The 21,674-nt window shown below is 44.0% G+C and overlaps 1 protein-coding gene across 1 annotated transcript in view; it reads left to right on the forward strand.

Annotated features, from left to right (window-relative positions):
* Nucleotides 1–21,674, forward strand: part of ITGA9 (integrin subunit alpha 9) — an 818,222-nt gene that overhangs the window by 463,321 nt on the left and 333,227 nt on the right. The window contains exon 17 of the mRNA XM_069215150.1: nt 4,949–5,025. Coding sequence (XP_069071251.1) covers nt 4,949–5,025 — 77 coding nt within the window. The remainder of the gene's footprint in view (nt 1–4,948; nt 5,026–21,674) is intronic.

A 21,674-nucleotide genomic window follows, 5' to 3' on the forward strand; every position in this document is an offset into this window, starting at 1 on the left:
AGACGACTCAAAGAGCATGCGAACAACCTGCTGAGCGGTCACTTTGCGGCTAGCCATGATCCTAACAACAAATGGATTGCCAACAACAACTAGCACTAAAATAAGTAATGAACAAAGTGTAGCTTTATCACAAAGAGTTATGTACTACAAAAAACTATACCACACAGTTGCCTGAAATAGCTACTCACCAAGCAACTACTCTGCAATCACCAATGATATCCCACTAAAAAGAAAAAAGAAAAAAGCAATTTAGACATATGACAACACAAACACCACTGTGCTCAAATCTAAGGACAATGTCAAACACACAATACTGCATTTAGTACACCACCTACAAACATGTCAACAATACTCCTTTGGAGTAAATTGCGTTCACTTACCTAAAACATGCAACTATGCAAACCACTGGACAACTACTGCCAAAACCTCAAAGATCCACAGCAAAGGAAGCAAAAGCGTTGAACTAGAAGAAAAAGAAGAAATAAATTGTTATAATCACAAATACAAATACTTTGCCAGTTGACAAACACCCCACCACCAAGAACTTAGAAGTTGTCCCTGGTACCTAAGTGGATCCTGCCCCCCTCGGGGTAGATGGGCGTAAAAGAATTGGCCAATCGGACCCCAAGGGGGGCAGAAATGGGCAACACCTCTGTGCCCCCTTTCAGGGGGCGACCCTTCCCCAAGGGGTCGCCCCCAAAAACACACACAAAAAACGATATCCCTGGTGTCTAGTGGTTTTCGCCCCCCACTGGGGGCAGATCCGCCGAAAAAACGGCCGATCTGCCCCCAGGGGGGGGCGAAATACAAATAAAAATTGCCCCGGGGGGGGGCGACCCTTGCCCAAGGGGTCGCCCCCAAAAACAAACATAAAAAAATATATCCCTGGTGTCTAGTGGTTTTCGCCCCCCCCTGGGGGCAGATCCGCCGAAAAATCGGCGAATCTGCCCCCAGGGGGGGGCGAAATACAAATAAAAATTGCCCCCGGGGGGGGGGCGACCCTTGCCCAAGGGGTCGCCCCCAAAAACACACACAAAAAACGATATCCCTGGTGTCTAGTGGTTTTCGCCCCCCCCTGGGGGCAGATCCGCCGAAAAAACGGCCGATCTGCCCCCAGGGGGGGGCGAAATACAAATAAAAATTGCCCCCGGGGGGGGCGACCCTTGCCCAAGGGGTCGCCCCCAAAAACAAACATAAAACAATACATCCCTGGTGTCTAGTGGTTTTCGCCCCCCCCCTGGGAGCAGATCCGCCGAAAAAACGGCCGATCTGCCCCCAGGGGGGGGGCGAAATCCAAATAAAAATTGCCCCCGGGGGGGGCGACCCTTGCCCAAGGGGTCGCCCCCAAATTTAGTCAAACAGAAAATCCCTGGTGGCTAGTGGAGATTCCTGCTCCACGATCGCGGGCCCTGCCCGCGATCGTGGAGCAGGAATCTTGAGAAAACAGACACAGGGGGAAAGGAAAAACCCTTTCCTTTCCCCCCATGTCTGTTTTCTCAAACCCCCCGCCCCCCAAAAACGGAGAGGACTCACCTTAGAGCTCCTGCTCCGAAGACGCGCTGGAAGCAAATGGCTTCCAGCGCGCCGGCAACACTCGATGACGTCAGCGCGCTGAGCGCGCGCTGACGTCATCGGATTGCCGTGGGGGGGGGCGGGGGTGGAAGGGGAAGGTCTTCCCCTTCCATCCCCGCCTGGGGGGGGAAGGGGGGTGCACGGGGGGCGCGCTAGCGCGCCCCCAAGTTCCCCTGTGCCATGGACGAGATGATCTCGTCCAAGGCACAGGGGAACTGTAGCCTTGGACGAGATCATCTCGTCCAAGGCACAGAACAGGTTAATAAGCAATGGCATAGCCAATAGGTCTCGCCGATGTGAGAGCTGTTGGCTTTGGAAATGTGTTTTAGCCATGTTATACACCAGTGTGGCTGCTGTTCAGCATGGGATGGAGTGGGGTGGCGGGGGTATATTGGGGTAGATTATAGTGGCGTACATTGGGTTAGAGTGGAGGTGGATCGATTGGGCTACAGAGGAGTGGGGTAGACTGGGGTAAAATTAAGTGGGGTAAATTGTAGTGGGGTACATTAAGGTAGAGTGGAGCAGACTTGAGTCGGGTATATTGGAATAGATTAGAGTGGAGAAGAGTAGGGTAGATTAGAGAAGGGTAGAGTAGAGTGCACTGGAGTGGAGTAGAATGGGTAAGATTGGCATTGAGTGTGGTAGATTGGACTGGAGTGGGGTAAAGTGGGATGGGATGGGTTGGGGTGGAGTGGATAGATTGGAGTAGGGTGGATTGGATTGGAGTGGAGTAGATTGCAGTGGGGTAGATTGAAATGAAGTAGATTGCAGTAAGGTAGATTGGGTTTGATATATTGGAGTGGGGAAGATTGACATGGAGTAGATTGAAGTGGGGGAGTGCAGTAGGTTGGATTGGGTGAATTGGGGTAGATTGGGTGGAGTAGCGTGGATTGTAGTGGGTTAGATTGTAGTGGAGGTGGGTAGATTGGAGTGGATTGGGGTAGACTGGAGTGGAGAAGATCGGGTTAGATTAAGGGTAAAGTGGAGTGGGGAGGGTTGGGTTAGAGTGGGGTAGATTGGGGAAGAAAGTAGTGAGGTTGATTGGGGTAAATTGGAGTGGAGTGAGGTAGACTAGAGTAGAGTGGTGTAGCTGAGGGTGGAGTGGGATAGATTGGAGTGGAGATTTGAGTGGGGTGTGGTAGATTGGAGAGGAGTAGATTGGAGGAATGGGATAGATTGGAGTGGAATGGGGTAGATTGGAGTGGAGTTGGGTCGATCAGATTGGAGTAAATTGTGTTAGACTGGAGTGAGTAGATAGGAGTGGAGTTGAAATTGTAGTGGGTGGGTTAGATTGGAGCGGGGTAGATTGGGGTGGAATGGGGTAGATTGGAGTGGGTGGGTTATATTGAGCTGGAATGGGAAGTATTGGGTAGACTGGATTGGTGTGGATTTGGATAGAATGGAGAGGAGTGGGGTACAATGGAGAGGAGTGGGGTAGATTGAGTGGAGTGGGGTAGGTTGGTGTGGAGTGGGGTAGACTGGAATGAAGTGGCGTAGACTGGAGTGGAGGTGGGTAAATTGATTGGAGTGGAGTGAGGTAGATTGGAGTGGAGCAGGGTTGTTTGGCTGGATTGGGCTAGATTGGAGCGAAGTGAAGTTCGGTAGATTGGGGTGGATTGGAGCACACTGCAATGCAGTGGGGTAGATTAGAGTGGAGTGGGGTAAGTGGTGTGGAGCAGAAGGGCATAAAATGGAGGGGGCATAGAGTAGAGCAGCGTGAAGTGGAACGGAGTGGCATGCATTGGAGTAGAGTGGCATGGCATGTCGTAGTGTCTTAGAGTGGAGGGTTGTAGAGTGAAGTGGTGCATCGTGGAGTGATGTGGAGTGTCATAGAATGAAGTGGTATACCGTAGAGTAGAGCAACGTGTTGTAGGATTGAGTATTGTGTTGTAGAGAGGAGGGGCACAGAGTGGAGTAGAGTTTTGTAGAGTGGGGTGGTCTAAAGTGGAGTGGCATAGTGTGATTTATGGATGGTGTGGTAGCACACTGCGATTACAGCCAACACATTTTCACTATAAATGGTCATTACATTTACACAGACATAGTGTGCACAAACAATAATGTGTGCATATGTCATCACCTAGTGTACTGATGTGTTTTGATTGTATTCAGGTATGTTTCGAACACACTTCAGAATTGCAAACAATCGGGTTAATTTGTACTTTCCTAATTCTCATATATACTTAAATATTAGCACAGTTCATTTTGTTTTGTGGTAGACAAAATAACATCCTCCAGCCTTTCCTCTCACATAGGTACCACGCAGGATTGCCACATAAATCATCTCACTTTGAAATCAGAGAAAGAAAAGTAAACACCAACCTCTCTCAGCACAGCCTGACCTTTGACCTCTGTCTTTGGATGGACAACTAATGTGCCAAATAAGAACACGATTTAAAGGCCTATTTACAGAAAGCAAGTACTTAGGTGGATAGAGTAAACAGACGATGTTCCAGGGGAGGAACAAATACGATCTGGAGAGCCTAATAAATAAACCCCAAAGCCTATGGTAAGCAATGGGAGAAATACATTCCCTGGAAAGCTTTCAGAATGCCCCCAAGAAAGTTGTTAGCAAACCAGACACCTGCACCGTAGGCTTCAACAATGACACACTGAGGCACCCTCTATCCTAGACAGTGCACTAGTAACTGCTACAGTACAATCTTTTCACCAGTGAATTTGACCATGGCCCCTTAAATACCTCCGAGTGGGTTGCAGTGGGTGGATCTTTTAAGATGTGTGTAGAATGTTTGCTTTGTGGGTGGTGATGCAACTCTGGCTGTACTCCCACTAGCTGTATCCAGGAGACAGTTCTTTGTTGTGTTTGCAGTCCTAATCTGTGTCATCGTGGTTCCGCTGTCAGGCAGGCAGTGTCCTCTGTCATCAATGGGGTGGTCTCATGGTAGCCCTGTTAGGGCCAATAGGTTGCTCCTGAAGCAGGTGCCAGACCACCAGAGGTTTTTCTTGTCTTCGATATATGACCCGATGTACGCTCATGAACTATTGTTTGACAGAGCAGTGTACCTCTCAATGATGCATCATGTCCAATTACATGTCCTTTTTACCTCGTCCAGAATAGCGACATAATGCCATGAAGCTCGGAAGAACCGGGAATATGATTTAAAGCGTGGCGCTAAAAGGCTGCTACATATATCATTTATTACTTGAAGACGGGGAGTTAAAGTGATTGCACCAGAATCGCACAATTATTTTGTTCAGTTGTCAAAAGGAGGATTAGACCCCGGCTGTCAGTTTCCGAATCCAAACCAGGCCCCGATTGCAGATTGTGTGGCAGCTGCGTTGTTCTGCATTAACGCGACCAATGTTTCCTCTCTCAAAGTCAAAGCGTAACAGTGTCATATTCTTTTTTATGCAGACTCTATTTGAAAGGAACTGTAAATCACACGACTGTGCGGCTGATCTGAACCTGCAAGGGAAACTGCTGCTGTCCAGGTATGTGAACACACTTCTGTCGTTAGTCGTAAGGCATGGCGGCGTGCTTTTAAACTTTCCATTAAGTGTATGCACACGTAAAAAATACATAACTGGGAGTGGGTTCGTGAGGCGTGGCCACTATGTAAAGCAGCCTGCAGCTACATCTGTAATCGGGCAATGTGTGGCTTCACGATTGTGGTACTGTGTTTGGGATAAATATTTCAGTGCTTCATGGGTTCTAACGCTAACTCAGTGTGTGATCTTGGGTAAGTCTGTCTCACAGATCAACTGAGCCAGTTGGTCACGTGTTAAGTTCCACCGTTCACTCACTCCTGTACCCTTACTCCTGTGGAAGGAAGTAGGCAATTTGCAATATTCAGGGAATTTAAGTGTCCCATAAAAGTCCTTCTAGTAGATTACTCTGGAAAGTGTCCAACATGCCCCAAGATACCACGGAACAGACATGAAAGAAGAGCTGTGTGAAATCAAGAGCAGTTCACTAGAAGGGCAAAGCTAGCCGATACAATGTTTCTTTTATAAAATTCGTTTTACAAACTACATTCGCAAAACAGTTTCCTCTTCCGTGTCCCTTGTTAAATTACTAATAACAACTGTTAATGAATAGGCTCGCAGATATTTTCAATGCAACTGCAAACGTCGACGTGACAAGACTACATATAAACACTCTGGCCCATATTTATACTTTTTGACGCAAAACTGCGCTAACGCAGTTTTGCGCCAAAAAAATTAGCACCGGCTAACGCCATTCTGAAGCACCATGCGGGCGCCGTATTTATTGAATGGCGTTAGCCGACCGGCGCTGCCTGGTGTGCGTGAAAAAAAAACACGTACACCAGGCAGCGCCGGCGTAGGGAAAAATGGCGTTTGGGCGTCCAAAAATGGGGCAAGTCAGGCTGAGGCAAAAAAATCGTCTTAACCCGATTTGCGCCATTTTTTTTGGGCGCCCCGATGCCATTTACATGACCCCTGTCTTAGCAAAGACAGGAGTCATGCCCCCTTGCCCAATGGCCATGCCCAGGGGACTTCTGTCCCCTGGGCATGGTCATTGGGCATAGTGGCATGTAGGGGGGCACAAATCAGGCCCCCCTATGCCCCCAAAAAAATTACAAAAAATACTTACCACAACTTACCTTTTCTTCCCTGGGATGGGTCCCTCCATCCTTGGGTGTCCTCCTGGGGTGGGCAAGGGTGGCAGGGGGTGTCCCTGGGGGCTTGGGAGGGCACCACTGGGCTCATTCTGAGCCCACAGGTCCCTTAACGCCTGCCCTGACCCAGGCGCTAAAATCCGGCACAAATGCAGGTTTTTTAGTCCCGCCCACTCCCGGGCGTCATTTTTGCCCGGGAGTATAAATACGACGCATATGCATCGCAGTCTTTTTTTAAGACGGGAACGCCTACCTTGCATATCATTAACGCAAGGAAGGTGTTCACGCAAAAAAATGACGCTAACTCCATGAACTTTGGCGCTAGACGCGTCTAACGCCAAAGTATAAATATGGAGTTAGTTTTGCGTCGAATTTGCGTCGAAAAAAACGACGCAAATTCGGCGCAAACGGAGTATAAATATGCCCCGAAGACTTTAAAAAAAGAGAACAAGTGAGAGACGGTTTTAATTTGGGAAATGTGTTGTAATTTATTCACTTGGTATTTGCGAATTACACCCAAAACAAAGATTAAGCAACAAAAAGAAATGCCATTTTAGAGAACACAAAGATATTCCCTGGGACGACTGAACACAGCACTGCCACATTCCACCAAAAAGGCAATGGCACGTGTATAATTCACCGTAGCAGCATAGAGGCCAACGATTGAAGGGGCACATTAACCAATCATCCAATTTAGAGGCGAAGTGGCCTCTCCAGACCAGAATGTGCGCGTGCTGCACTGCTGGTGTGTCCGTTCTTGCACCGCGACCATGCCACCTCTCCTCTAGTTCAATGACATGCTTCCAGCGCCTCTTCACAAACATCACATCCACAAGTATGCACTTTAAAATTGGCATCACTCGTAAAACACAGTGGCTTTGATTATCTACGAAATTTAAAAAATGAACAGGGTTATCTCAGCTTGTTACAATTTACGCTATGCTTTGAAACAGCTCGGTCTGCTGCCTTCAATTGCATTGTTGATTGTGTGCAACGTGCCTGTATCCAACGACAAAACAATCTTTAAATAAATCCAGTCTCTTCTTCTGTGCTGGAAAGCTGGGATGCGTTCAGCACTGGATAAAGATAACAACATGTGAACTGAGCGAAACAAATATTCAATTATCTGCATAACTCAATAAATACACCATTCCAAGACATGCTCACCTGAGACCCCTTCTGACACTGAATGTTCACAGAATACCAATGCCCCCGCTGCGACTAGAACTCAGTTTTCACTGATTGTCCAGACTTCTGCAGACATTGTTTGGCACATAAGCACGACTGAAAGTGTAACACGTAGAAATACCTCAGTATTGACTTTACAGCAGTGTACGTTCAGCATTTAAATGGACTGTGCCTTTTGTCAGTTGACTTAGTATTCAGTGCAGACCAGTATAATATATTTGTGTATCAAAATATATTGAGTTGTTCCTTTTTGCAGTAATAGTACATGACAGAAAGTCCAAAAAAAAGAAGCAGAAAGCGTTCAGAGGAATTACATGTTCAGATTTCTTTCCTCTGTCCTAGAAAACCACCGGTTGTTGAAATATGGATTTCTGCTGTTTACATCAGTTTATTTGGCATTTTCTTTACGTATGTAGTTCCTGCGAGTACAAAACCATTCACATTTGAAAATATTTGGGCTCATGATTCACATTTAACATTTCTTATTTGGTTGCTGAGAAATAAAATGATTTTGATTTGTGTCTGTGACTCTGTACATTATCATCTTGCAGTACCATTCTCCACTGTCCATGCTCTCTTATGGCTAGGAATCTTGTTGTTTGGTGCCACTTTAATTCCCTGGGCCTTTTGTTTTGTTTGCATTCAGTGTTTATGGGATTTCCCTTTCCACTGGTCTTTTTGACACCCATTTTGTGGGAAATAGATTCTCTTTCAATGTTTTGTGCCTTATCCATTTTTAGAGATTGGCTCGTCTGTGATTTCTTGCGTTTTTATGCACTTTTCTGTGTGCAATAAGAACCAATTAAATATTTATTTCTTGCTGGGTGTCTGTTTCCTGTTTTTTTTCCTCCATTTTCTCTATATGAGGCCTTTGCTGACCTGACTTTCCCGGTCTTTTGACCTTCAAGCAGGTATATTAGAACATATTCCTCTTTGAGAATGCCCTCTGCCTTGAAGCCTGGGATGTTGAGAAATATGTGAATCAGGCCTTGAACTCGGTTTATTTTTTCAGGGAAAACCTGTTGGGGATTGGTGTGGTAGAGGGAAAGTGTGTGGGGGATTGTCCCTGTGAGAAAATGGGCTGTTGATTGGCTGGGGTCTGAGCCCTGGTCAAGCAGCAACCACAATTCTTGTCAGTGTAAGACACAAGCAAACCCCAAATTGACCTGTACTCATCCTCTGGTAGCTTGGCACCAAGCAGTCAGGCTCAACTTGAAGGCAATGTGTAAAGTATTGGTGCAGCACTTCAAACAGTGAAAACATCACACAAAAGGGACCTCACACCAGGTTAGAAAACTAGAACGTAATTTGATAAATAAAACAATACCAACATTTAAAACATCCAATAAGTAGAACTTTAGTTATAAATGTTTAAAGAATAAACCGTAAAACAACACTTACAAGCTGAAAGTGCCAACCTGGGACATCTGATCATGCCAACACGGGACAAAGCCAAAAGTTCAGGCTGACTGCAGTGGAGTAAAGGCTGGATACAGGGACCCAGTTAGGCCCACTAAACCAAAGTACCTTAAAACCTGAGCATTTATGGATCTGAAACAGAGATGCATCACACAGTTGGGCTATGTGTCTGTTCCGAGATGCAGCAAGGCTGCAGTACAAGATCCTGAAACATCAATGACAAGGAATCTGTTCAAGGGGCTTGTGATACAAGGATGTGTGGTGATGTCAAGACATTGCATTGGTTGCGAACACACAGTAGTGGTGATGCAGAGGTTCTGAGTTGTCGTTGAAGCTATTATCAATGAGGGATGCGAGGAGCGTGCGCTGAAATAAGCATTGTGTAGTGGTGGGTCCAAAGGTGATGCTCTGGTTCCAAGATGCGGTGATGCAAGTCTGTTGCTTAGTTTCCAACTCACACAGTAGATGTGATGCGCCGGTCCTGTTCCATGCAACAGCAGCAAAGTGTCAGTTCTGCTCCTGTAGCAAAGGTTGCATTGATTCTGTTGGAGCAAACACCTTAGCTCCACCTCCAAGGGTCCAGAACTGGAGGGTGGGCATCTCTTGGCAGGGCAGGCTCACAGATGTTAGAGTGCAGGTGCAGAAGCAGGGTGGTTGGAAGTATTTTATGTCCCTTAGAATTCACATCAGGAGACCAGCCAACTAACCCTTGGAGTCACTCTGGGTTCTGGGTTGGAGAGATGCAGGTCCAGTCCTTTTTACTTTCAGGCGAGAGAGCAGCAGGCACAGGTCTGCACAGCAAAACAGGGGTCCAACAAAACAGTAGTCCAGCAGAGTGGCAGGCCTTCAGCAGCACAGCAGTCCTTCTTCCTGGCATAGTATCCACAGGTCTAGAAGTGTACTGCATACGGCCAGACTGGGAACCGAAAGCAGCCCTGACACATTTTGTCAGGCCAGCCCCCATAGTGTGCATAGCGAGCGAGCCTGACCACTACAATGGAGCTTGGGAGTTCTCTCCCCCCTCCAAGAAAGGATTGGAAGAACTGGCACAAAAAGGTGCATTCTAAAACAATTTTTTCTTGATATATATAATTAATTGTATATGTTTTTAAAGCATACTAAATTATGACATTTCAGTGCACCAGGATGCGGCAATCTTTATTCGGGCTTTTCAATGATTCCCTCACCATCAGCCTGTAACAGTGTCTCTCATCTCTCCATAGCCCCCCTCACATGCATGACATTTGTGTGATAGCGCCTCTCTTATCAGTGTAGGGTGTTGGAGCACTTTAAATTACACACACATACAGAGAACTTGAATCACACGTGTGTAAATCAGTGTATATATAATGTTCCAGAAGGCAAAGAGACTAAAAGGTGCAGGATTCACATGTCATCCATAGTGGTTGTCATTTTTTAAGCGTGCTTGGCCTGGGGAAGCATGAACTCAGGATTCAGAACATAACACAGTGCTTAGGTTGACTTTATTAATAGCAATTTATTTCTTCCCAAACATTTTTTTTTTTTAAATAGGGTAATCAAAGACTATGAAATTTGCACGCAGCTCTTTGATGGCAGTTCATAGCTCACTGTGCTAGGTTATGATAGAATCTTATAAACTGCACAGTAACAAAAGGACCTCTGTCACAAAATCAGTATCCCACGCAGCACTGCACAAAAAATACTGCTCTGTGATCTGCATAGTACACTTTCTATACAGCAGGCATATACCTTCTATGCTACCTCAGATGAGTCACAAATGCCACTAGACAAAACTCTGGTCTCTCTCCAGCAGGTACATTAATTATCAGAGTTATCTTAGCACTTTTATTGTTGCCTAAAACTGTTGGATATGCAAGGAATTCTGCAGTGCTTTTAAAGCTGCTGCACTGTTACAAAACTGGTCCCCCGGTAACAAAAGCAGCCCCCTCATCATTCCAGCCTCCTGGAAAAATGCCCAAGGCTTGGTACAGCTAAACCGGACTTCATACTGTAGTCGTGGAGTCAGAAGTTCAGTACTTATACCCAGTTGGGCCTTTGCAGTGGGGCAGACTTCAAAGAAACGCCTTTGAAGTGCACAGAGTCCCTGCCCTGGCTCCAGACTCACTACACGAGGTTATGCAGCCTTTTGTGTGTGGACAGAACACAGCCTATTCAGGTGTAAGTGAGGCTGTGCCCAGCTGCTCTCTCCCATCCTGCCCAGGATGGCCCACCAAGGCCCATCAGGTCATACCTATGCTCTCATTGTGTGTGGCTGCCTAGGAGGAATACAGAAAGCCCAGTTGTCACACCACCCAGACATGCGAGCAGAGACAGGGAGCAAGCACCAAATGGCTTAAGTAAAAAAATGCCAGCTTCCTAAAATTGGCATTTTTCAGATTTGCAAATTAAAATCTGACATCACCATAAATTGTGATTTTAAATTGTGATTCCAGTGACATCAAACTTAGAAAATCTATCTCTTCCCAATTGGAAGTTACACCTATAAAAAGGTTATAAGGCAACTTCAATGTTATCCAATGGGAGTGATAGGCTGTGCAGTAGTGAAAAACAAATGTAAGGGTTTTTCACTACCAGGACATGTAAAACTTACAACTGCATGTCCAACTTTTTAAATACATTACACCCTGCCCTTGGGGCTGACTAGTGCCTACCTTAGGGGTGGTTTATATGTATTAAACAAGAAGGTTTGAGCCTGGCCAAAGGTTTATTTGGCCAAGTCGACATGGCAGTTTAAAATTACACACACAGACTCTGCAATGGCAGGTCTGAGCATGTTTAATGGGCTAATTAAGTGTGTGGCACAATCAGTGCTGTAGGCCTACAAGTAGCATTTAATTTACTGGCCCTGGGCACATGTAGTGCACTTTACTAGAGACTTATAAATAAATTAAATATGCCAATTGGGGATAAGCTAATGTTACCACATTTTAGGGAAAGAGCACAAGCAATTTAGCACTGGTTACAGTGGTAGAGTGGACTGAATCTTAAGGCCAGCAAAAATGAGGTCAGCAAAAACAGGAGAGTCTGAAGGCAAAAAGTTAGGGGAAACCACACCAAGGATACCAGGTGTAACAGTCCCCAAATATGACTTGAACCACCACCTGAAACATGTTTGCTCTTGCTTTCATAAATAGAAGGCTATTTTATGTGACAGACCCCTCAGTAGGCGTTGAATTTTGTGTCTGTGTGGAAAATAGTGGACCATCTCCACTGTGACTGATTTTGCTTCAGAGTAGTACGTCTGTGTTGCTCACAGTCTTTTATGTTGACTGTTTGTATCACAGTGAGGAATAAAGCTGTGTCTTTGATATTTATCTCAAGACTAATTTTCAACTATCACTATTACCAGATAACGAAAAGTTACCCTCTTTCCTCATTTGTTCGTTTCAAACAGCGGCTTTCTGCTTTGTGTGCTTCTCTGGGATCCCCAATGCATAATTTAGAACCTTTCAATGCTTAACTACAGAATTTTCTTAGCAAACTTGATTTTGGGTGACATTAGGATTGTTTGCGATGAGGATTAGTTAGACCACATACAGTAGTAGTGGCAGGGCTGGCTTTAGGGCAGTGTGAGCGGTGCGGTCGCACTGGGGGCTGACCTGGATTGGAGGGTTCTGACCTGGATTGGGGGGCGCTGACCTCAGGGGGGCGCAGTGTTCAGCAATAACTTACGAAACTTGTGATTTAAAATCACCTGCTGAAAAGTTACTTGTGCGTCCAGCCTGCTGGTAACAATTAAAATGTCAAGATACCTCTTGTGATTAGTGTTCCTGGTAGGCAGAGAGAGATGGGAGTTTGTCTAACAGCAGCTTTGACTCCCCATAAAGTAGCGTAGAGGGTTAATATGCCTGCTGCAAAGAACAGAACTATATTTTATGTGGATAGCTGAGTAGATTAGTAAAGCCAGCCTTTACAAGCGCTTTAAAATAATTGAATGTATGTGAAATGGGGGCTATGGAGAGATGAGGGGCTCATTTGCCGAGTGGTGGGATGGGATCCCGAGGAGTTGGTCATGGAACTGTCACACAGGGCACCACCAGCGCTAAAGCCTGCCCTGAGTAGTGGAATTGTGCAGAAGGCTTTTGAGGTCTGACCGGGTTGTATCACCCTTTCCAACTGATGAAGCCCCATGAAAATATACATCAAACTTGGCGATTTTGCTGTGGATATTTCTACACCAAACCAGCAATATAAAAAGGTACTTCCTAGTATGCAGCACCTTGAGCTCTTGGGTTGTTCCCGAGTTTCAGTGCTAAGTTGTAGGATGGTGAGTGCCGCTCATGGTTAATTCAAAGACCATGTCCCAGAGGAAATAAGAAAACTTCTGCTGCTGTGGGGTAGGTCAAAAGACAACATGTCTGAGAATCACACATAAAATAATGCATACGTCCATATTAAATCGCCAATGTCCATGTGCTGCGGTAACTCGGCCGCTGTGTAAAGTAGGCGCCCCATTGGCGCTCTCGCGCACCTGTCCCAACGCGAGAACTGGGTCGGCGTGCTGAATCGACAAATTCCGTTTGTCACACGAGTTGCATTTAATCATGTGCAGACCCGCATTTCACCGGGCGCCCATGAGTATGTTCTGTGGTCAGTATGAGGCCCCCGGGAGTCGTGCCGCTAGAGGATTTTGGAATTTGTAAAATGGCAAACGAGACTGAGATTGTGTTTTAGAAAATTCAGGAATCCCTGGATTTAAAAAAAAAATGAAAACAGAAACTGAAGCAAAATCACATTCGTGTCGCAGTCTGGAAAACTGAATTAATCAAAACTTCTTCTAACTGACTGAGCAAATGCGGCCGTTATCATGTTGAATCAACGAGGACCCTGCTAGTGTGATTTCCTCTTTCTATCTGAAAGTGTAGAAGACAATTTATTTCAAATTAGGCATCTCAGAATTTCCTTCCCACTGCCGTGCCTTTCCTGATCAGCGACAAGGTTTGGCTTGACGGAAGTTGACGCTCGTAATTCTTTTTTTCTTGAAATTAACCCGTTCACTTTATTCGTCACCTTTTTGTTATTTAAATACTTTAGTCAATCAAAAAGCCGAGTTGAGCACGGAAAGTTCCCAGAACTCTACGCAATGTCTTGTGTACATGGCGTGTGCGCCTGGCTTGGATCCAGCAAGAATGTGCCCGGGCTGCTCCTGTTGACAGGTGTCTCTGGGCGCTCCGAGTGGGCGAGTGTCATTTCCTCCAACACCTGCTCATTGCGATTTTCCTGGAGATCTGTGCCTGATGTAAGAAAATACCAATGTACATGTCGGCATTAATTCCTTATCATTTGATACCCGCGCCACCAAGGCGACATCATTGTCTTTGGCTTTACTTGGCCTCTTACATTTCAGGATGGATGTCCTGGTAGTGTGATTGGCAACATTCAAAGGTTTGTAGAATTTTAAAGTCGGTGCGTATCAACATGTCATAATTTCTGCTGTGAATCATTTTGCTGCACTAATGTGAATATGACCTCATCAATATTTTGGGTGGAGTTTTGTAGCGATGATCATCCACCTACCTCGCATAAGCGTCCCATGGCAAAGGTTAACGTTCTCCAAGAATCTCACCTGAATGTAATTGTTATCAGTTGTAAACTATTATTTCTTGTTTTCTTAATTTGCTCTTTAATTCTTTCTCTGCTGAAGTTGCCCCCCTCCCAAGTGATTTTTGTTTCCCTTCTGTTTTTGTCTGTATCCATGCACCCCTAAACTATATCATCCACGATTAAAAGAATACCTTTGGTTGAGAATTTAGCTTATGGTCTAAAGGATTGTGAAATATGTCAAAAACTTTGTTTCTTCAAAAGAAAGGAATACAATTTTGCTTGGGGATCTTTTTTTTCTAAATGCCTCTGGTGGAAACCTCCCTTTACTAAACTCTCCTTCTGAATTTTCAAAATGGAAAATTACAGATCCAGTTAGAGTTTGGTTGTGTGGCAGAAACACCCTAAATTCCCCACCAAATACGTCATATTTATGCCCCATTTAATGGTTGGGGAACTGCACGAAGTCCACGATTGGAGCCTCGTCTGGCTCTGCCAGTGCACATCCTTTTCCTGGTTGCCTCTCCGCTACTAGGCTGAATAATCATAATGGCGGTTGTCCCACCCAATTTAGGGAAATCTGGGAAATCAAACAATGACCGCAATGCACAGGGAGAAAACCACCTGCGTTTCAGGGTAATTTTTAGGGTCGAGCCTCCATCGCATGCACTCGGCCATGCGTATCGCTAGGGAGATGCTTTAGGTATTAGAAAAGGGCTCGGAGCCCCGTCAACGTCTCGTCAGTGTCTTTTATTGGCAAGTTATCTTGCCTGTTAGAATCCACTTCTTTTGATTAGTGTAAGGCACGCATACGTCATGTCTTTTCCGGTGGTTAGCCCTCCTCAAGCGCAGCGACCAAGTACAGAAAACATGCGAGGCTCGCTGGGTTTGTGGACTACTTTTTCTCTATGTTCGCAGCGCGATTTCGCTGGGCAGAAGCCGAGCGCTTCGTCTATTTTCGCAGCGCGATCTCGCAGGTCAGAAGTCGAGTGCTTCGCATACTATCGACCTTGTTACACAGTTAATTGCACTTTTGCCGGTTACGTTCATAATTGCACTTTTGCCGATAGGTATTATTACGTGTGAACTGTAGCAGCGCGATCGCGCTGTTTTTTTCTTTTAATGCAAGAAAAATCCGGTCGGGAGTTTACAACTGTGAAAGGCTGTAACTCCGACACATGCAAGAGCCTAGTGCATTGCAATTGCTTGTTTTTTTTGGTTCTAAAAACCAAGAAACTAAGGTTTGGGGTTTTGTTCTTGAAAAACAATAAAGTTAGCTGAGCGGGTGCAGCAAACATGGCGCGCTCGGCAAACTCTTCAGCATTCAGAGCAACTGACACAGTGGCTGTTGCTTTAAGAGCTTGCAGATCTGTGTCTCTCTCTGAATGAGGGTCTCACATAATTGCCACAGACAGGGAAATGTAGTGATGGTTGCCCCGCCCTAAATAGTACACATCGAAGAGTAAATGCTTTCAGTGAATGCAGTTTTCCCAACTCCTTCCTCTGAAAATCGTGCTGTGCTCAGGATGCACCTTATGTCACGACATGTGTGCATTCTGTATGTGTGGAAACCATGACAACTGCGATGCTAGTGATGTCACAAGGGGTTAGTATTTTATCTGATCAATGCTTCTCTTTCAGGGAGGCCACAGGGGAGTAGTATGGAACATAAGAGCGCTTTTCCCTTACCTAGGAATGGCCGCCCACGGAAATGTGAGAACTGTCCATTTGGGAAAGTTACTGTTGTACTGTTATGGTCTGTTTCGCAGTTTCCTGGATGCAGAACCAGCAATTGCTATGAACATTTGTTGCAAATACTAAACAAACGCTCTCCCAAGGCACATGTTGAATTTTTTCCATTGTGTAGATAGCACCGAAGAGCAATTGTCGTTGCCTCCCTGGTGGTGAATCACGAACAGCGTCATAAATCTGCAGGGAGCACCAAGCGATAATAAAAGCTGCTCATTTGCCTGCTGAGAGGGGGGCCTTCCATCTTCAGCGGTCCAGATGGCAACAGTTATGAAATCCATATGTGGTGCATGATCTGAGAGGGCAGAGAACTCCTCCGCGAGCACGAAAATGAGGATTTATGGAAACTCTCTCTGAAAGCCTACATTTATTGGTCATGTCTCTCTACAAATCATGACGTTTGCACAACTGATTTTGGCAAAAGCCAAGCCCTTGTGTTTTGCAGTGCCCCCCACTAAAATACACGGGTGCATCAATAGCTGCAGGTTAGAGCATAAGCTTATGTGAATTTTCTTTTCTCCTGGGCCTTGAATCTGCTAGCTAGCCATTATAAGAAATGACCTCAAATTAAAAGTTATAGGCTTCTTTGCTTATAAAGTGTTTCTAGCGTAAATAGTGATACTAAGTGGTAGGATATTAGGATATTCACAGTACTTTTAAATCATAGATTCTACGCCTAGCAAACTTTGAGGCTTTTCAAACAATAAGTTCTAACGTGTTATTCATTTGTTATAACAAAGCATTTGTAATTACTTGTTTACTTGCTTTTATTGTACATATTCTTTTCTCATAGTTTGTTTTTGCGCTGTACTGGAAGCTTTCATGTTTCATTCCTCCTTGGATTAGAGCATAGAGCACAGAAGTCTGATAAATAGTGTTTAAAAGGCACAGTGATACATTGATGATGTCATCTATGGCCACCAAGTGAGATAGACAGTGTAACACCCCAGTAAATCTGTAGTCACAAGAGTTAGGATGGGAAATCAAATTAATAGTGTATTTGAGGGAACTGTGGTGATTGAGTCTGCTGTTGGTTGTGTCTTGCAGTCGTGTTATTTAACATTCAGGGCCTGCATTATTTTCTTTGAGAGACTGGCTGGTTGGCGCTTGTGTGGGAAGAACTTCCTTCAACTTGATGTGAGAGAATCCGTTAGGATGCCTACCCGGCCAGGTTGGCTTATCAATAGCATCTCCTGGTAAGAGTGGCTAAAGAAATCCCACTTTGCAGCCTCTACAATTGACATGCTGCAACTTCCAGACAGAGGGTTCTATTATATATAATTAATAGACCATGTTAAAAAATGAGTGTCACCAATTCAAAAAACATCCTGTGTTTTTTACTTTTAGTTCTATTCTACTGTACAGTCTATTCGCTGTCTGTTGCCTAATGTATTCTTAGATTATAGTGGGGAAAAACCCGCCCATTGCTTGCCATTGGTTAGCTTCATTGTCACTCTCATTTGCATGTGTTTTATTTGTTTGCATGTGTGGGATTTTCTTCCTCTTCTATGTGTCCCTCAGCTGGAGCACAGATGCATTCATGTGCCCGTACTATGCTCGTTTTTCCATTGCTACTTTTTAAAAATCTTTTTGGTTAAGCACTCCCTGAGGGTGCATGTGTTTTCCACCTACCTCCCAAGTGTGCTTCTTCTCCCCTCTCTGTGGTGCACTTTTTCACCTGTGTGGTGCCCCCACCTACTGTGATGTGCTTGCTCTTCTGTGCTCCCTCTGCCTGCATTGCTTTCTCACTTGTGTGCTCTCAGCTGCGTGTTGCTGTCTCTGTCTCTCGATCACTTGCCTTTGCTTCCCCCTCTCCATGCTCCACATTAATCTCTCTCGCACTTGTTTGCTCTGCCAGCCCCCTCCATGTTGCTTCTCCCCCACTCGCACCCTCCATGTTGCTACTTGTCTCAGGTGTTGCTTTTGCCACGTACCCGTATTGCTTCCCTGACACAGTCCTTGCCTTTGTGCCCCCAGCTTTCTTTCCAAAAAATGCTTTTGTGCATGTATTTCTTTTTATTTGCCAATCTGAATAGGCTTATTTTTTCTTATTTAGCAACAGAATGCTGTATGTACAGCATGTCATGAAAGTATTGACAATGTCAATAGTTCACAAAGACGAGACGTATTGGCTTTGTCAATGATTACTTCATTAATTTACAATGGTATTGGTAGACTATTGTTTCATTTTGATTCTGGCTCTGTTGGAAATCTTCCACCTCCTGTAGAATTCCTTAATTTAGCCACAATTACTACTCATTTTTCGATACCGACTCATATAATTTTCGGACTGTTTCAGTTGATCATTGCTTTGAGCTGTACTGGACTCGTTGACCCTCGATGTTGTTTTAAAAATAATTTACTTCTAAACAGACAACCAATGCAGTCTTCTCAGGGTAGTAGTAATATGGGATTTTGATGTAATTTTTTACCAAAAGTATTGCTACTGAGGTTTGCATTTTTGCAGTGTGAAAACTATTCTATACTTAAGTGCTGTGCATAATTCTGCCATCGAGTAATTTGGCCTAGGAGCTTTTTTTCTAGAATATTTTTTACCTTTAGCATTGACTTTGCTGTAGTCATTATGAATCACTATGATATCGACCGCACGCCCACAAAGTCCCTATATGTGACTTCCAGTTTAGATTTTGTTTGTGCCGTTAGATTTGGAGGTCTGTGAGCCGAGTTCCCAATGACAATGAGGAAAATATTGTTAAAACGTTGTCTGCAGGTTTAAGAGATAGAAGCTGCAGGTTAATCATCACTGCAAAGGGAAGACGTTTTTGATCAAGGGCCTTTAACTAGGTTAGAGAATAGTGACATGGAAGGATGTTGTTTCTGAGACTCCTCAATGCTATATTGAATTATGAGCATATTGTTCACATTTTTCCTTAACGGTATACAAAAGTTCATCATAAACAACCAACACCAATTTTCATGTAATGCCTCCAGAGAGACTTTAAGATGTAAGACTGTAATACCAGATCCCTTTTTGAAACCCATGACTTTAGTCAATAGAAAAAAAGCATCAAATTGGTATGTTGGGCGAAAATAGCTGTGTCACAGCAGAATTACAAAAACGAAGGAAAGAAACTTTCTGTACAGGAGATGGGTTTTTCAGAAGGCAAATATATATTGGGGAAGGCTTTGGGGAATACCTTTCGGATTAGGAATCACTTCCTGAAAAGATTCTTTCTAAATCTAAAGATCCAGATTTTACAATGCCCCCACTAAAGGACATTATGGGGCCATCCAAAAAAGGCCACTAAAGTTGACAGATTACAAGTCGAAGCTTTTGAGAGAAAAGAAAAGTTGCGCAAGAAGAAACCCTTGAAGTTGGAAGAAAATTCATCAAAGATGTAAATAAAACATATCCTTCTGGATCCAAATCCAAACACCCTGGAAAGGAAACACAAACATTGATTATAAAATCCTATTTTTGAGGGTCCATAGGAAAGGATTCTGGAAAAGATTTGCCAAAAACAGTGGAACTGACACTGCAGTTTTAAAAAGTGCGAAAAGGAAAATAAAAAACCTGAGACTCAAATTAAGAACACAATCGAGTTTGAAAATCCAACCATGGGGGAACTGACTTGACTTTAGAGCACAATCAAGATCAAAATAGTACAATAAAATCCATCAGCACCAACAAACTCACAAACCCCTGATTCACAGGAGGTTCTTGAGGCAAAAAATATTCAAAGAGCTTGTGATGGAGAGATTGCTGAGTTAATGAAATAGAAACAACACTTTGAGGAAGCTTTAAATTACCATAACGCTCTGAGCCACTAAGTAATAAAAGGCCTCCAGAAGATACTGAAAGCTTAAAACAGAAAGAAAGGATGAAACTATTGGTGACAGTGCACTTTCAAGAGGATGGACATGCAAAGAGAAACCTCACACAGGAGGAATTAAACCAGGACCACACTAATGCCAATTCACAGGGTTACAGCTTAATTTATCTGAGGAGGAAGAACAGATTTAGCAGGATGTTGATGCAGAACTCCCCAGGAAGAGGTAAAATTATCCTCAAGTAGACCTAGACTCCCAGATGACCTATCTCTTCTGCCATTTTTAAAGTTCAAGAGGATGCTACATTTTTATTAAAAATATTGAGTCCCCAAACACCGGAAACACCACTATCTTCCTATGTTGCCAGCCATTATTCAGCAAGGGCAAAGGGGTGCTGCTAACTAAAGCCACAGCAAGAACAATAAGAAAAAGATAAAGCTTCTATACAAGCACCTTGATGCATACATTCACATGGAGGGGTGGGTTCGCCATCAGAAAAAGGGCATAACCAACAGCTACACAGTGCCATCTTTCTGACAAAGATAGCAAATGGTTAGAGGTGCATAGCCAATTCTAAAGCCTTGATAAATACACATGTGCACCAACAATGGAAAGAAGTGGAAGAGTTGATAAATCATCTTAATAAGATTTACAAAAGAAAGGGAAACAATTTTGGGAAAGAAAAAAAACACAGATATGTACTAAAAGTGTGTTCTAGACTGACTCAGCATATACAACAGACAGCTAACTACCGGAACAGTCCTATGAAGATATGCTTTCTTATGCATTTAAGGCTTTAAGCCAGAAGTACAGGCTAATGCTGCTATGCCTTCCTACTAGTGAACACGTGTTTGGAGCTCAGTTGATGATTCATTCAAGCGCATGAAAAAGCCCAATAACACTAGCAAAGTAAAAGGGTCTCTGTAAATGATAACATCTTTTAAAAGAGGGAGTTCTTCAGATCAAAGAGGCCAAAGAAGTCAGTGGTTTTCATAAATTGTTCAAATGCATCTACAAGGTACTTTATTTCAAACATGGTCATGGTAGCAAACCTTCTATCACAAGTAAAGAATTTGTTGTAGAGGCAAGAGTAGTGATCACGCCTCAAAAGGCTCAACACTAGCTAACAAATGACTCTGTAGGTCTGCCCTGCTACTTGGGATAGAGGGACTAGGGATACCACACATAACCATCTAAACAAATGGGTATTGACTTCATAACAAAACCACTTACAATAAAATCAAAATATCAAAGACACAAAGCAGACACGTATACACCATACAACAAGAAGTACAAGAACTGCTGTTGACGAATGCAGTTGAAACAATACCAATACGTGGAATAGACACCGCAATGTATTTGGTATACTTCTCAGTTCCGAAACAGGTCTTAACTTTATGACCTTAGCTGGATTTGCAGTTCGTAAACAGGTTTCCAAGAAGCAGAGGTTTGAGATGCCATATTTTCAGGACGTGATTCGCCTTCTTGAAAAGCAAGACTTTTTGGTAAAAATGACCTCCAGCATGCATATTTTAACAACCCAATATATCCATTACATTCGTACCTGTGATTTGTGATAAATGGATTACCAATTCTATGCTACTGCATTGTCTGCTCCGAGAGTGCTAAAAAAACAAAGATACATGCTGCAATAGCAGCAAACCCGAGACATTGGACAATCCATGTGTACCCCAATCTAGGTGTCTACATGTAAAGGCAAACTCTTTTTATTAATGCCATTGAGACATCAGCTGTAGATACTCTTTTTTAATTGGAATTCTTAGTCAACATGAAGAAATTATCATCAAC

This window comes from Pleurodeles waltl, chromosome 2_1, assembly GCF_031143425.1.
Source record: "Pleurodeles waltl isolate 20211129_DDA chromosome 2_1, aPleWal1.hap1.20221129, whole genome shotgun sequence".
In the NCBI taxonomy this organism is placed as follows: Eukaryota; Metazoa; Chordata; class Amphibia; order Caudata; family Salamandridae; genus Pleurodeles; species Pleurodeles waltl.